Here is a 16,103-nt window from a genome sequence, read left to right as displayed (position 1 = left end):
TTCTGTGGATAGTTCTGCTCATTATTTTAGGTCTTGACCCATATGCACACATTCTGTGAAAAGATAGGAGAACATAGCGAGAGTTGATGAAAAACATTAGTGACTCAACTCAGCCACAAACAGCAATACTCGCCCTAGAGCCTCCCCTGCTCTGTTCTCTCTCACACTCTAGCCACATGAAAACTGCACCTTCCCCCCCCCCCCCCCAAACAACCTGCCACTCAATGTCTTAATTTGTAATCTTCTTTAAATTTAACCTTTGCATTTTTCCTGTAAATCATAACATTTTTGTGTCCCACATTTGTCCTGGGGAATCTATTTTGCATTTTACCATTTTACATCCATTTATGCTAACTGAAATTATATATACCCACTGAATGAACAGTCCCACATTATACCTGCCCAGACCAACTCACCCTGGCTGTGTGTCATCGGTCACACAATGGTATGTAAAAGTTCCAAACATCTGCACCCCCAGGATTCCATACAGGAGAAGAAAGAAGAGAAGGAAAATTGAAACACTCCAGATTTGCTCTCCAGAACGCCTGGCAAAAGAAACGAACAGCACAATGAATGCACAGGCAACATGAAGCCATCTCTGAAAAACTGTAGAATAGGAAATATGCTCACACAGGGAGCAGCATTTCATCCCACAGAAAATTTGTCCTTAAAACTGATCTCTTGCTATGTGCCAGAGGTAGACAATGGAGCCACAATTTTTCTAAACCCCTAAGTTAAAACAATGTACAGAAGGGAGAATAAAAGTAAATAAAATGTGAACATTAGTTTTTGTAAAATAGCATCTAAATAATTACATAGGCGAGACGATGAAGTAAAGCTTATATTAAATAATTAAGAGAACTCTTTCACATTACTTTGACTTTCACTATTACAAGTTGTACAGAATATATTTGTGCATATTCTTGTACATGTCTGTATACGCATATCGAAACACTTGCACACATAAACATTACAACCTTATTACTATGCTGTCATATTAATCAAAGAGAATTTATTCCAACTGGTTGAAAATCACTAGCTAAAATTATTAGCAAAATGCATTAAGATTTATCTAAATATTAGGTACTTTTGTTTATTTTAGTGAAAACTTGGTAATTCCTTTTTTTTTGGCCAGAAATAAAACTCAGGAAGACAATATACATTAAGCATCATTCTCTCAGCTGCATATTCAGTCTTCTAAGTCTGTTGCTCTTCAGAAAACCACCTTACTTACTTTAAGATATTTGTTATCCTAGTTCTTGGTAGCTCAAAACGAAAATATATCCGGAATGCTCGAATCATGATGAGTGGTCGTGGGATCCGCAACATGCCCCAGGGTGACATCTGATCAACTATTTCAGCAATTTCAAACACCTACAAAAAAAATAATTTATTTTGTCTTCATAAACCTGTCTTGTTCCTCTTTGTATCTATGTAAATTTTAGAACTGAAAACTATGCATGATTTTTATTTTAATTTTCATGTTCAGTCTTCCCTTGATCCATTTTATGGTTCGTTTTAAATACGTTTTTGAAAAGAAACATATTAGTAAAATCTTTAACCCATTTCTGAGTTACCATAATGAAAATCCCAAAATACACTCGATATACTCTGCCTATGTTCATAATGCTTCTATCTCAAAGAACTCAAGAACAGCATGTAAGTTTGTATTAGTTGCATGCATGTGTGCTAGTCCTATCTTCCCTTTGTTAGAAGTGAATGATTTACACTTTCCAGTATGAAAATTAGTTATCTGTTAACGATGCATACCATTAAGGCTTTTACTATTATATAAAAGTAGATTCATCCAGATTGCCTTACATGTTCCAATATGCTTACAAATTCTTCTTTTAACTCCAGAAGCATGAACTGCATATGTTCTATGGATCCACTTAGGACACAGATTTCTCAGTCAAGCTTTGAGACAGGGAGCCATTTCCTTAATACTTTGACAGGTTAGGAGTGCCTCCAGAAAGGGGCATCTCCTTTAGAGTAATGAATCAGTAAAACTGTCTTGTCTTTACCCTCATTTCTCACTCTGAGTTACTGCTTAATTTAATATTTGCTAAAAGTATTAAGAAAACGGAGGCAGAACCTGGCAAGGCATAGACTGAGTAATTTCTGGTGCATATCTGTAATGACCAATTTTCATTCTACACATGTCCATAGTGTACCAATGCCTTCTGTTTATATGAAGCAGAAAATGGAAATATATCTATCTTTAACTTTTCAAAAGTGGATACATTTTGTCAAATGTCAATTGCTATGGAACTTATTACAGTCCTTGTATTATTACAGGCTCAACCTCATGGTCCTTAATTTGTTCTTACTCCAAAAAAATGGCTAAGTTTAAGGTCTACCAATTGGGACACAATTTCACCTGTACCTTAACAGTTTATGACTTTTTTGCAATATGTTCAAGTTTATTACCTTATGAAAATTTACCACATTGTTTCCAAATGTACTTACTACTATTTTTTTCCCACTGGGCTTTATCTTCCATTCTGTAAAAGGTTTTGTTACATGTGCCCCTCCACTTACCCTATCAGTATGCCAAGATCATGGCAAAAGTCTACCATGCGAATCAGTCTCCCTTTTGTTGCCTAAGCTAGCCATCATTGCATCTTTGTAAGCACAATGGAAGGAGATCAGCACAACTGTCAAAAAGAGTAAGGGACAAAAGGGCCTCTGAAGATGCTCCTCTATCCTTTTCACTATGCAGACAGCTTGCAGTTACAAGCTTCAGATTAATGTCTAACTTCTTGATGACAAAGAAATAAACAATACTAAAAGATTACCTAAATTGCTAACATAGATATGCTGCAAAATGTAATCACAGTGCTGATGAATTTGGCATATTATTAAAAATCAACTTGATCCACATAGAACTATACTTCCAGGTCTCATAATTACTTGTTTATGCCATATATTTTTCATAATTAAGGAACAACTTATTGAAAAAGGTAAGTGAAATAATTACCTGTAAAACCAGGGACACCCAAAGACAAAAGACCATGAATCCATCAAACACACACCAACGATCCTTTACATAGGAGCTATCCCCCTATGAGACAGAAAGAAAAGCTAAGAGGTTGTTGTTTGATTGTCAGGATTTAGTAATATATAAACAAAAGTAGTTGGAAGAAAGAAAAGCCATCTCTGGTAGTTTCACTCTTGTGCAGCATTTCTCCTCAGCTTGAGTCAAAAAGAACTTCTTAAGAGGCCTGTTACTTATACTCTGATGTAATTGAAAAAAGCACACACACAAAAACGAACACTGTTCTGACCAGAGTACGATACTTGTATCTTGACACAATGTAGGCTTTCCAGTTGTTTCAGATATTTCCTGAGCAACTCCTTATCAACTCAAACTCACAATTCTTTCTTAAGCTTTGATAATACTCATTACGGTGAGACTTCCAACTTCTCTATTATTGGCACTCCATTGATTGTCTAGCACAAGATATTCAGAGTATATCTTTGCACTACTGAATAGAAGAGACTTAAGAAAGAAAACTGAGTACTGTATCCTTGTAGTGTGTGTAGTGTTTTCTCTAGCTGTTTTAGACTTTCTTCAACTAGCTCTCTAAAATAACACTTTAGCTTGGGTTTGGCAATGGTCTAATGCAGAGACCACTCCTAAAAGGCAGCACAGAGAAGACTGCAGAAAAGCTCGGTTCCTTCCATATTGCACTCTATTACTGCTTCAGTTTTCACAGTAAGGTATCCCCACATCCCATGCCATTCCCAAATACATGGAATACACACCCTCCACAACAAAGTAAAACACTGCTAAAGGCTCATACTTTATTTCAACCATTTTATAGAACAACCAACAACATTTATTAAGGAGATTATATCTGAAGGTTAGAGAATTCTGTGGTAGCTCAGGGAGCACAGAAGAAGTTGGAGATCAAATGCATATATATAGATGCAGCTTGCTGAAACCAGAAAAAAAATAGACCTAAGAAACATGGATAACCCAGTTTTATGCTATCTTGGAGCAAAAATGTATGCAGAGATACTGGTAGGGTACATAAAAAAATATCCCTTTCCAAATGAACTTTCTTACAACAGATTGAACGTACCCTCGTCTGCTTTATACATCCTCTGGTTCCTTTTTTTCTCTTTAACAGTTCTTCCAGTTACAGTGTTAAGCATCCACTTGTCACAGATATAACTGAATGAAAATAATTGTCAGTTCTCAGAAATCTTGAAGACATTACTGGACTGACTTTTGACAGAAATATGATTCCTGGCTTGATATGCATTGTTTCTTATCTCAGTGATAGCTATTTCAGTTGATCTGCACTTGTTTTTTAAACGACTCAGCATTTTCATCAATTCAAAAAGCACAGACAAGAAGTTTTGTTTTAATGTAATATTTTCAATGTCATAGACTACCCTAGAAAGGATTTATCATTCCTTGCAGTAGGTGACAGCAAGATGTATTGTGTAAATAGAGATAAAATGTTTGTAGGCTTTTCGAAGTTTTATTTCAGTTGCAAAAATTATTTAGGGCAGAAGCACGCAAAAGAATATAGGGTAACACAGTAAGTGATTTGCAAATTAAAAATAAAGGGCAGAGAATCTTAACACTCTTTTCAGTCAGGAAATTTTCTAACTCATAATCATCTTAAAGTCCCCAACCTACTAACTATGAGAATCATAGTATCATGGGATCATATAATATCCTAGGTTGGAAGGGACCCATACAGACCATCAAGCCCAATTCCTGGCTCCACATAGGACCACCCAAAAATCAGACCATATGTCTCAAAGGCTCCTTGGACTCCAGCAAGCTCTGTGTCACGACCACTACCCAGTGGAGCCTGCTCCAGGGCCTGACCACTCTCTGATAAAGAGCCTTTTCCTCATATTCAACCTGAACCACCCTTGAACAAGGAGTGCAAATCAGGAGATAATGGAACAAGAACATTTTCATCATAATTTTAACCTGTTCCTTCTGAAGAAAGTAGACTTGGTTCCATAGTAAAGTCTGAGCTAAGAAAAATCTTCATTCAGGGCAGAACAGACAGCTGTTATGCTCAGTAATTATGAAGCAGACACCATTTATCCCTGTTCCCACTCACTAAACAAATCTCCAGTGGCATTTCAACAGGCAGCCTTCAATTGTACCTATGAACAATGATGATGATTGGTCTTTCTCTAGCTGAAAAACTCACCTTTCATCTCCTCAGCACCATTTCTCTAAAGCAAGAAGTTTTCCCTGGGTTGCGCTATACAGATTTGAGCATGAGCTTGTACAGGAGTTCCTGTATTCACTCTCCTCTGAATAATCCCACAAGTACTCACAAAAAGCCAAATCTTTTTTTAGAAATTGCTTTTACTCTCCACAATACACATGGCATGATTGCATCAGCTCTGATCCTTTTCCTTACAGAAGAGGATGTCATGACCCCTTTCAGCTTTCTCACCGCTCACACTGCTTCTCCATATCACTTCTCATGTTTGCTCAGGCCAGCATCCCCCACCACATCCTTCCAGTGAGGGGAGAGGTTCACTGGGCACCTGGAGTACATTCACAGAGACCACTCATTCTGGGGAGTTGCTGGACCTATCTGCTTTGCATATCTTGGCTAAATTGTTTTCACACTTCTCAGTGGCTGGCAGTGGGCAGGGTGGGGAATCTTTAAAAATGTATATACTGTGTATGGGGGATGTTATTAGCAGTTGAAGGAATTTTTAAGACAGGATCACATCCTGCTTAATGTGAAAACCAGAATACTCTTTTAAATATGAACCTGGATACTGACTTCTACTGCTACTTACTTTCCACAAAAAAGTGTAATTAAGATTTAACAGACTAATGTTCATGCATTGGTAGCACTGAGCAGCGAGTTTCATTCCCTCTATTCCAGCTTTTAAAAAAGCTCTGGGTTCAAATTCCACGCTCATTAAGTGAATAGCATTCTGTTCTCACACATGGAAAGGAATACAAATGCATGTGATTAAATACAAATAGTTACTTTTTTTACCTAGCAGTTGAAGCACTGTAATCACTTGAAGCACTGTAAGGTGTTAACCCCTCTTTTTTTTCTCATCATGTCTGTTAGAAATGGAGAATTATTAACGAGGTTGTTTTAGCATTTTATTGTGAATGCACTATCCTATATCATTAACATTATGGTTCATAAGTTTTTGAAATGTGGTCTAAACATCTATAAAAAAATGAAGGATTAGTACCAAAGACTAAAACCTCATGCTGAGACTTAATGCAAACCTCATAAAGCTATTAAAGTTGCTGGCTCTCTATTGTCTGCAGTGGACACTGAATTCTTTAATGTACACAGCAAGTAAAGAAAGCTTCTCCATCAGACATACAGTTTATACAGACAACGAAACCCCTTGCTTCTGACAGTGCAGTTCATGCTAGTACTTAACAACAACAAAAAAAAAACCTTAAAAAATATGAAGGTCAAAGTTGCAATATAGCTTAGCTAAACGAATCAATCTTTTCTTCATTAACTCTCTATTCATTATTTTGCAAGCATCACTCCTGGTCTCTCCAAACAGTTTCTCTTAATAGCCCTTTAATCTCCTCCCTCAACATTTATTTATTCCAGGCCAGCACCATTGCCAGACTAGTACAAAACCAAGGAAATGGCATTCTTGGTAAACAGTCCATGTGGGATGGATCAGAGCATTGCTCCGCTCTCAGAGATGCTCATCTGAATTAATCTGGAATTTGATATTCCAAAGGAACAGACATAACAGTCTGTAATTGCAATATTCTCTGCTGTGAAAGAACATGTTAATCCTGCCATGGTGATATAGCTGTAGCTAAGAAAGAATGCCTCAAATTCAGCATAAGATCTTAGTGTTCCTTTGCATATTTGAAAATAGGCCCAAAACCAAATTTCTTCCCTACACCCTCCTTATTTCACCATTTTTTTTCTCTAATACCATCACCGTTACAATAACTGAGTACAACGTATTACTCATTTCTTCATTTTTTTATTTTCACTTGGTATACTGACACCCCTATTACAGTACTGAGACGCAGAACGATAACACTTTCTCAGTTGTAGCCAGTGCATTACAGATAAAACAGCAATTGACATTATTACGTGCCCTCAGGAGCAGTTGCACACATTCATGAGAAAACCTACACTTAAGACCTAATTCATCAGCAATGTAAGCCAGTGTAAAATACAGATGGAACCACAGCCCGAAGCCATATCTCACTTGAGGAAGTTATACCATGAGAGCAGTCTAACATCTACCAGAAGGGAAGACTGATCAGACTACTGGTTTTTAATTCAAGTTTATTTTGTTATCAACCTTCCCAAAGACAAATGGCTTTATGAAATCAACATCTGAATTGCATAAGGCAGTATGCTAGAAGATTGATTATGTCTGCTAATTTTGTTAAGCAATTCCAGTAACTCAGCGGTAAAGCACACAGTTTAGCTGGATGATAGTGCAGTCTGTCACCTAGGTCATTTCTACCCTGCTTCTCAGGAACGCTGCAGGATAAGCAACAAATCACTGTAAGCGAAAAGCCTCCTCTGCCTCCCTGTTTGCCTCTGGGAATTTCTTTTTCTCTCTCATTTTTGACTACAACCTGTTCTCTGAATCCTTTCCTCCCACCTCTTCCAGCTGCCTCTGTGGGAAAGTGAAATAGAAAAGGTGATGTGACATTTGCTCTGATGGTAATCAGATTTATCATCATCTGCTCCGGAAAGCGGGTCTGCAGTCTTGGATCTGTCATTAGGTGAATCTTATTCACCCAGCCTGGGAGAAACAGGATAGATGAAAGAGGGCACAAATGCGATGCCTAAGCAAGCCTGGGAACAACCAGCTAGCTTGTTCTGCCATGGTTGCTGGATCCTGCCTGTTGTGGTGATAAATAAAGCACATCAACACCTCAGAGCAAATTTTTCATATTTTCAGATGGGCTACTCCATGTAGCACTACAAATAAGCATTAAGAGGTGGAAGCTGACATTTACTGGCATTTTAGGAGCAGCATAAATACAGAGCAGTAAGTAGAAGGAAAAGAAGGGATAGAGGGAATGATAATTTAGAAGGGCCATTTTCCTCCTTCACTGTTGTCACTATAAAGCAAAAAGCATGAGCTAGGACAGAGAGCACAACTGAGTTGGGGACGGAAGAATCACCCTTCCCCCCCAAAGGCCTTATCAGACACTGTAGGGAAAGGAGTGGGAATAGAAGAGAGGAAAAAAACAACAGATCTCTAGGGGGAATCTTGTATGAACTCTCTCTCCCCTGCAAACACAGATAAAAATACGCACAGAGGGTATCTGACTCCTACCCCACCTACACATACACCCCATATGTTTCTGGCTCATTTCCAAACTTCTCCCATTTCCTTAAAAACCTGCAGTTCATGGGTTTATTTAGTAGAAGAATGATGTGGACAGATCCAACCCAGCATCCAAACTGTCAAATACTCACAAAACTGTCCTCACACATAAGAGAGAATTCTGTTCTGAATCATAGAATCAAAGAATCATAGAATTACTCAGGTTGGAAAGGGCCTCAAAAATCATCAAGTCCAACCGCAGCCTAACCATAGTACCTTAACTCTAACAACCCTCTGCTAAATCATATCTCTGAGCCCCACATCCAAATGGCTCTTAAACACATCCAGGGACGGTGACTCAACCACCTCCCTGGGGAGCCTATTCCAGTGTTTAACCATCCTTTCTGTAAAGAAGAGTTTCCTAACATCCAACCTAAACTTACCTTGGCTCAACTTGAGGCCATTTCACCAGTGAGAAGAGACCTACCCCACTTTCACTGTAAGCACCTTTCAGGTACTGGAAGAGAGTAATAAGGTCTCTCCTCAGCCTCCTCTTCCCCAGACTAAACAGTCTCTCAGAACTCTCCTGTCCTGTTCCCAGATAAAATTATTTTTCTGGTTTATTCATGTATCGATCAGTTGGTTTATCTCTTTCTAAGATGGGTGGTCACTTCAAATTCAATCCTCTGCAAACATGACATCAATTCAAAATGAAGCAAAATACATATTTAAAAGCCCATCCTTGAGAAAAGAAGGAACAATAAAAATCAGGACCAACACTTTTCATTTCTGTGTGTCGTCTTTTCTTCAAAGTCTTCATCCACAGTGCTAGAACTTCTTCAAAATCCATTCTAAAATACATTCACTTAACAGCGATTCATCTGGAGGGGCCAGTGGAATAACAATTGTGAAACATAACTCCGAATGGTTATAGTTGTGTAATATTACTGTACCATCACAGAGTTACACAAGTTCAAATTGTATCTAATTGTGTACTGCACTGAATTGCTCCATCACCAAACGCTTTCAAGAAACATGTTACAAATTGCATAATTTATCTTTGTCATAACACACAATGCAGTATTTACGTTAATCTTGTATTCTGTACTAGAGAAGCTTTGGAAAAAATCACTTGATATTACAGCAAACAAAACAAAGCTATTATAATATGAGAAAACATAACACAGCTTTTGTTGTCCTTTGAATTAAAGGGTGATTCTATGTATGCTACTGACAGACAACATACACAGATGAAATCCACCATTACAAAGCAGCAATGATCACAACAGAACAATTGCTTCATCATATTATAAAATTTTTAGAAAAGTAAATTTCCTGAAATTTTCAGTTTACTTTAGGAATTATCATGGATATTTCATTCATTAAAAAACAATCTCAAGTACAGACTGAAGGCATTCTTGGTTATCGTCAACTTGTGTAATGAAGTTCATCAAATTTAGTATTTGACTTTTCATATTAAAATCAGAGGCTTTTGAACTATATTATTCATCATCTCACTTGCTGCCACTAATAGCAAAAATTACCCAGAAAACAAACAAACAAACAAAAAAAAACACCTAGATCAGAAACGGAATGTTAATTGGGCAGTTCAGAGAAAGTCCTATGCAATCAATGGAAGGGAATAGTTTTAGGGAACTTAAGAATTCCCTGCAGTGAACTAAGAGTCAAGACTTTCAGATAGTCAAGGGAAGTCCATTTTACTTGCCAGAAATCGCCTTAACAGCATTTGCTGTAAAACATGGAAAAAATGAGTTAAAAAAGATATTTTTAAACGGAACTGTTGAAGTTTAACAGACATGAAAACATAACACTCCTTCCCTCGAGTGCAAAAAGCATCAAAAAGAATGACTGTTTCCACAGACCAACAGAAAAGAATGCCTCAACACCCCTCCTGTACCCACAACATCAGCATACAGCATCCCGATTCAGCTGAGGCATAAGTAATGCAGACAGTTCAATGTGAAAAGCTGCCAGGCATGGCCTTCCCCTGTAGTTAACAAGGGACTCGCACTTCCCTGTCAGCACCTGGTATGCCTACAGAACCTGTGGGGTGAGAAGTTCCACCAGTGTGTAACACAGCTGCTTTCTACAGACACAGATCCACAGCAGATGGGTGCTAACATATCCTGCAGAGAGATTTCATGGGTTACCACACAGACAGCCTGAATTTCATTTCCCCCTCCATCTGCTCATTAACCAACTGTATTCAGTGCCATAAGGATTGTCTTACTAGCTGATGCAGCTCCCTTGGATGTCTTAATGGTTCACCAACTCTTAAAATGGCTAATCAGGAGCAGAATTAATATGCTACCTGAAACTGCACTGTTTCCAGAATGTACACAAGAAAAAAAAAAATCTTTTTTGTGAGAATAGCTAAACAATGAAACAGATTGCCCAGTTATGTTGCCCAGGTTTCTAGTACCTCTCTTCTTGGAAATACTCAAGACAGCTTCATAGCACAATGGATAACTAAATTGAAGGCCCTGTTTTCAACAGACTACTACAATCTCCAGAGGTGCCTTCCAACCCAGAATCGTCCTCAACACTGTGCCTCTAGCATAACCTCCTCAAGATGCCAGTCCTTTGGGTAGACTCCAGTTCTTTACCCAGACCCATGTGCATGAACGTTTGCTTGTTTTTGGAGATACTCTGATGCCTTGAGAAGGCGATATGCTGTTTGGGCAGAATCCTGCCATCCCTAAGCTGTCAGGTTTCCAGAGGATACAATGGGCTGCTTTGGATCCAGATGTTTCAAGCAGAGAGCTCAAACCTGGAAGCATCAGATACAACTGGGAGATCTGAGTTAGGAGATTTGATAGGCAAATTCACATGATGAAACTCACACCAACAACCATCACTGGCAGCTCTCCTTCAACAGAAGACAGCCACAATGATGAAAGGTGGAGTATATAAGGAAGAGGACTTTTCCAGAAGGAGGATTTTATCATTTGCTAATTAGCATTACTAAAAGCTGATGAAGCCATTTTATTCTACAAAGGCCAGGAAAAGTTTATGGAAACTACAATCTTAGTATAGCCATAAGAAAGCAATATTTTTAAAACTCTCCTTAGTGGTGGTAAACGCAATACACAAAACATTTTTTTTCCATTGAGGTTACTACCTTAAAAACCCCACACAATTTTTGTCTTTTTTTTTTTTCATGAAAATACAGCTCACATATATGTTCTTATTCACTTGCACAGAAATTACAAAATTTCTTCTTGATGATTTGTTCTACATAGGTAATACCTCTTATCTATGTAACATCATTGAAATGTTTCATTCATCTCATCAGCCTATATATTGAAAAAGTATTTTTAAAATATATTATGAAAGTCAATATACTTTATATTTTTTCTTATCAGCTTCAAGGTTAAATTATGATCACCACAGCAATTCACTAAATACACTGGACTGAACATATTTATCCATGCCCCAAAAATAATTTGCAACAAAAAACTTCTATGACCCACTGACTGGTTAGAGAAATTATTTTTTCTTTTTGAAATACTACCTATGTAAGCTTAGCAAGTAATTTAAACGCCTTTGATTTTCTAGTAATCAAAGGCAAAAATTGTGCAAAAAGCCCCACTGTGTAACATGAGTCATTACTTCCCTGTAATAAACACTCCAACAAAACCAGGAACAAGTTACCATAGAGACAGGTGTGTATACTTTAGTATAGCAGGCTCTATCCTGCCCCCAGACAGTAACAATGAACTAACAGCGTGCTGTGGGCAATTTCCTATTTGTTTTTCTCGTGATAATCAGTTTTAATTTTTTAAATTTCCTGTGACTGGAAACAGCATCAGAGCGTTCAGCTAGCAACAGGATCCCAATAGGCTGGAAAGTGATGTCCTTGCAGTGGACACGTGCTTAGCAAAACTGCAACAAACACAGGGCTGAAAGGCTTATTCTAGTAATGAATATGAATACTGTCATGAAATCATATTTGAAGCCTATCAATCATAGCTGCCACAGATGTTTAACTGGATATTCCAGTATTTAAGTTTTAAGACAATTTGCTGTAAAATACATTCTCCCAGCATAGAATATCAGGAGTCCTGCGCTAAACACCTAGGATTCTAATAGCCTTACACATAGGACAGAATTCTAGTTTTTCATATAGATATGTAAAATAATTTACTGTAAGGACAAATAATTTTCACCTCATAATCCCTACGCATAGTCGAAACTCAAAGCTAAAGTTAACTGGATCTTAGTTTCATATTTACTTCATGAGCATTTTTGCTACAAGTAGCAAGTAATACTCTCTTTCTATTTTTTTCCTTCCACAATCCTTTTCTTCCTTTCTTCAACCACAGAATCTCAGAATTTTCTCACCCCCACCACTGATTCTGCTGGCTATGTTCCTGCCTTCCATGTTGAGGTTCTCACTCCTGTTTGTGACCTGCACACCTCACAACAGAGTACTCACCACCAGGCACCACAAGCCATCCGTGCATACTGACACAGGAGAACAGGAGACACATACTCTGTTCTCCCACCCGACCTTTGAAAGCAACACAACTTTCTGATCCTTAATTCATTTAATGCCACAGAGTACACAGCTTATCTAAAGCCACAGAATGCCGGCATTTTGGAACTTCCATCTTCCATTTTCAGACTGTAGCATAGGACAAACTGACCTGATCAAGTTACTGAAAGCTACTGAATGATCTGACAGGGTTTCACTGAAAACAAATTTGTGTCTTTGTATCTTAAATTTGTATCCTTATCAGAAGGACTAAACTGATTTTGTGATTTCTCCACTCTCATTAGCTGAAGGTGGAATGCCTAATGTTAAAAATACTGAAATGAAGGCAAAATAAATAGATATTTGCAGTAAGTTAAACAACAATTTGTTAATCTATGAGTCAAGACAAACTTCTGGATGAGGATTATTGTGGAATAAACCCATTTAAGCATAACTGAGCTAATGCCACAGTTAAAGACTAAGCTGGAACCCAGCTATAGAGATATTTTCTGTAGTGACCAATTAAAAAAAACTCTAAATCATGAGTTAGCTTAACTATTCACTGTAAGATAATTAAAGGCTAGGTGATACCACCCAACCTCATTACTTGAAGCATCCCTTATAGTCAAGGGAGAAAACCAGGCCAGCTGAACTAACTTCTGGAAGAGCCTCTTTTAGACGCAAATATAAACAGCTGATTAGAGACAACTACAGACCCACAAATTAGCTTTGATGAGTTCTACTAAAAGCGCTTCTATTTTAAACCCTAAAACTAAGAAGTGAAAAGCTATTTAATGCAAGCAAAGGTGACTGAAAAAAGAAAGGAAGGAATATACAACTAGAAAGCATGGCAGACCCTAATTTAGACAACTGCAACCAGAGTATTCACCAGAAGGCAGAAGTTCATGCTCCGTCTAAAGCTGCCTGCACTGCAGAAGCACAGCCCCATTTGTCTGCAGAGAACTAAGCATAGCAGCAAGTTCGTGCTGCTCAGACAAGCCTCCAGCCAGCTCCATCCTCACCTTTCTCACCTGGAACGGAGAGATAACAGCTACAGCAACCAAGGCACCTGTCAGAAAAAAGTTGATGACAATGGGCTGCCTGTATAGTGCTAACACTGCCCAGCAACACCTGATATGCTGAAAGCTATTGATTTCAGCTAATGAAGGAACCTGGCCAGAAGTTAACAGAAACAGCTCCTGTATATCTATGATGGGGCTGGGAACAGATTAAGCTTTATTTCAGCTCCTGTATGACTTCAGACTTGGAGGAATACTGAAGTCAATGAATAGTAGTAACTTGTGCTACTGAAAAAAGTCCAACACTTCCAGTCACAACTCCTTTAGTTTGTACAGAAGTTTGCTATGAATGTAACTGATTTAATAATAGTAGAAATTTCAAGGCCATTACTTCTGACTTCCTGTAATTTCCTTTGTTAGCTGATATACGGAAAGAAAAACATTTCTATTAAATCTATTAAATAGAAAAACATTTCTATTAAATCTATTAATAATAGCAAAATAAGGGTCAACTAGGCTTTTTTAACAGACAGAGAAGGGAACTCTCACAACTTTTATTTCAGAGTTGCTTTGGTATCAGAACAATAAGATGAACCACACCTCCATTTCACATGATCTAGGTGTAATACCATCATGACTGTGATGAGAAGTTGCAATGAGTATGGGGTACAATGAAGGTAACTCCATACACTCTCACAGCGTCTACAGAGTGAAATCAATTTCAGTCATCTCTTCTTCCTTAGAGACAGAATTTTCAGCTGAGACATGGATGTGAATTCTTTTGCAATGTAGACATAGTTTCCGCAGTTCCTTGGACTTTGGCACATTCTTCTCTTTGGTCATCTTAGGTGCTACCAGGGCAATTGTGTCTAATGTAAGTAGTTTACCTGCAGTGTTTCTCCTAATGCAAAGCCGGAAAGTAAAAACTTATAACAACAATATCTTTAAAGTAAGGTATCCTTACCTTGCTCATTTCATGATCTTCAGAAGACAGTTTATTAGAAAGTATGAGTTAATTTTTGTATCACACTATTGAAAAGAAAAGCTTAGTCCTTCTATCAGAAGTTAGTCTCCCTGCCTTTCCTGCCAGAAAATGAATTCTACAAGAGGCTGGATGATAACAGAGCCATCACTGCCTGCTGTACCATCATAAAAGATATCCCTGACTTCTGCTAAATCTCTGATACTACATCACATTATGCAGCCAACTTAGTACCAAAGGATTTTCATGTTTCAGGGGACTGCAATTTAGCCTGTATCTGATGAGCAGATGTACCTAAGCATAGCTGTGGAAGATGACCTAAGTTAAGGTATTTCCATCCTCTATGTGAGAGGATCAAAAATATAATGAAATTAAGTAACCTCTTGAAACACCTCCAAATTCTTCACTGAACTGAGTGAATGACGAGATCGAACACCGTGTAAGGACTGGGAGACTTTTTACATTCATGATAGTGATACCTACTGTTTGTACTCTGCTGATACCAGTGATTAAAATAGAAGCTTGATTTCGCTCAATCAAAACATCCTATTACTAAAATTCACAGTAAGCTGGTTTTGTTAAACTCCTAGTCTTTGCCCACATACCACAACAGATCATAATTCTTAATTTCTGAAACATTAGGCCTTTTTAAGATATATTACAGTTAAATAGATACCTACTAGCATTCTTTATATGCTGTTCCTACAAAAATATTGGCATGAGTAATCCAGATAATACGTTAATTTAGATGCCACATTTTCTTTTATACCTACTTAATTATTTACTTGACAAAGAAATCAACACCTAACTTTTAATGTCAATTGGAAACCTAATAGTATTCTTGAAAGTTATTCTTCAATTTCTATTTCAAATACGTTTAATGCTGTGAACACAGTATTTTTGTGAGCTATTTCACATTATTTCACAGTGAGTTGTAACACAGGCCAACCTTCTTCAGTTTAGAACATAATTTAGAATTCAAGCGTCAAAGTATACTGTAAGAAACAAACAGACTTGGTCTAATTCTCTACCTCATAAAACTTTGCAAGTCATTACAAGATGGTATCAATGTTTGTACATAGATTTTATATAATGTAGACAGCCAACATAGCACAAATGGTCCTGGAATTTTATATTTTAAAAGACCTCAGTCAATAAGAAATTATAGCCTGTACTACATTTTTCAGAGGTGAGTTCCCTAGGTGAAGATGTACTAGCATTTGTTTAAAATTATAGTAACAATAGACTATAATACTAAATGCTATAATACTAGTACCGTGTCAGAAGCTCTTTAGTCTTTTCTTCCCAGATGGTG

At 37.6% G+C, this 16,103-nt stretch overlaps 1 protein-coding gene across 3 annotated transcripts in view; it reads right to left on the bottom strand.

Moving 5' to 3' along the window:
* The window catches only part of NALCN (sodium leak channel, non-selective), a 214,682-nt gene that overhangs the window by 182,026 nt on the left and 16,553 nt on the right, over positions 1 to 16,103 (bottom strand). For all 3 annotated transcript variants that reach the window (XM_040653961.2, XM_015274986.4, XM_015274991.4), the window contains exons 4-6: positions 2,981 to 3,064; positions 1,235 to 1,374; positions 417 to 545 (exon numbers count right to left, since the gene is read on the bottom strand). In XM_040653961.2, coding sequence (XP_040509895.1) covers positions 417 to 545; positions 1,235 to 1,374; positions 2,981 to 3,064 — 353 coding nt within the window. The remainder of the gene's footprint in view (positions 1 to 416; positions 546 to 1,234; positions 1,375 to 2,980; positions 3,065 to 16,103) is intronic.

Source organism: Gallus gallus, chromosome 1, assembly GCF_016699485.2.
Source record: "Gallus gallus isolate bGalGal1 chromosome 1, bGalGal1.mat.broiler.GRCg7b, whole genome shotgun sequence".
NCBI lineage: Eukaryota > Metazoa > Chordata > Aves > Galliformes > Phasianidae > Gallus > Gallus gallus.
The sequence above is the reverse complement of the archived record's forward strand: the minus strand, read 5'-3'. Positions and strand labels throughout refer to the sequence as shown.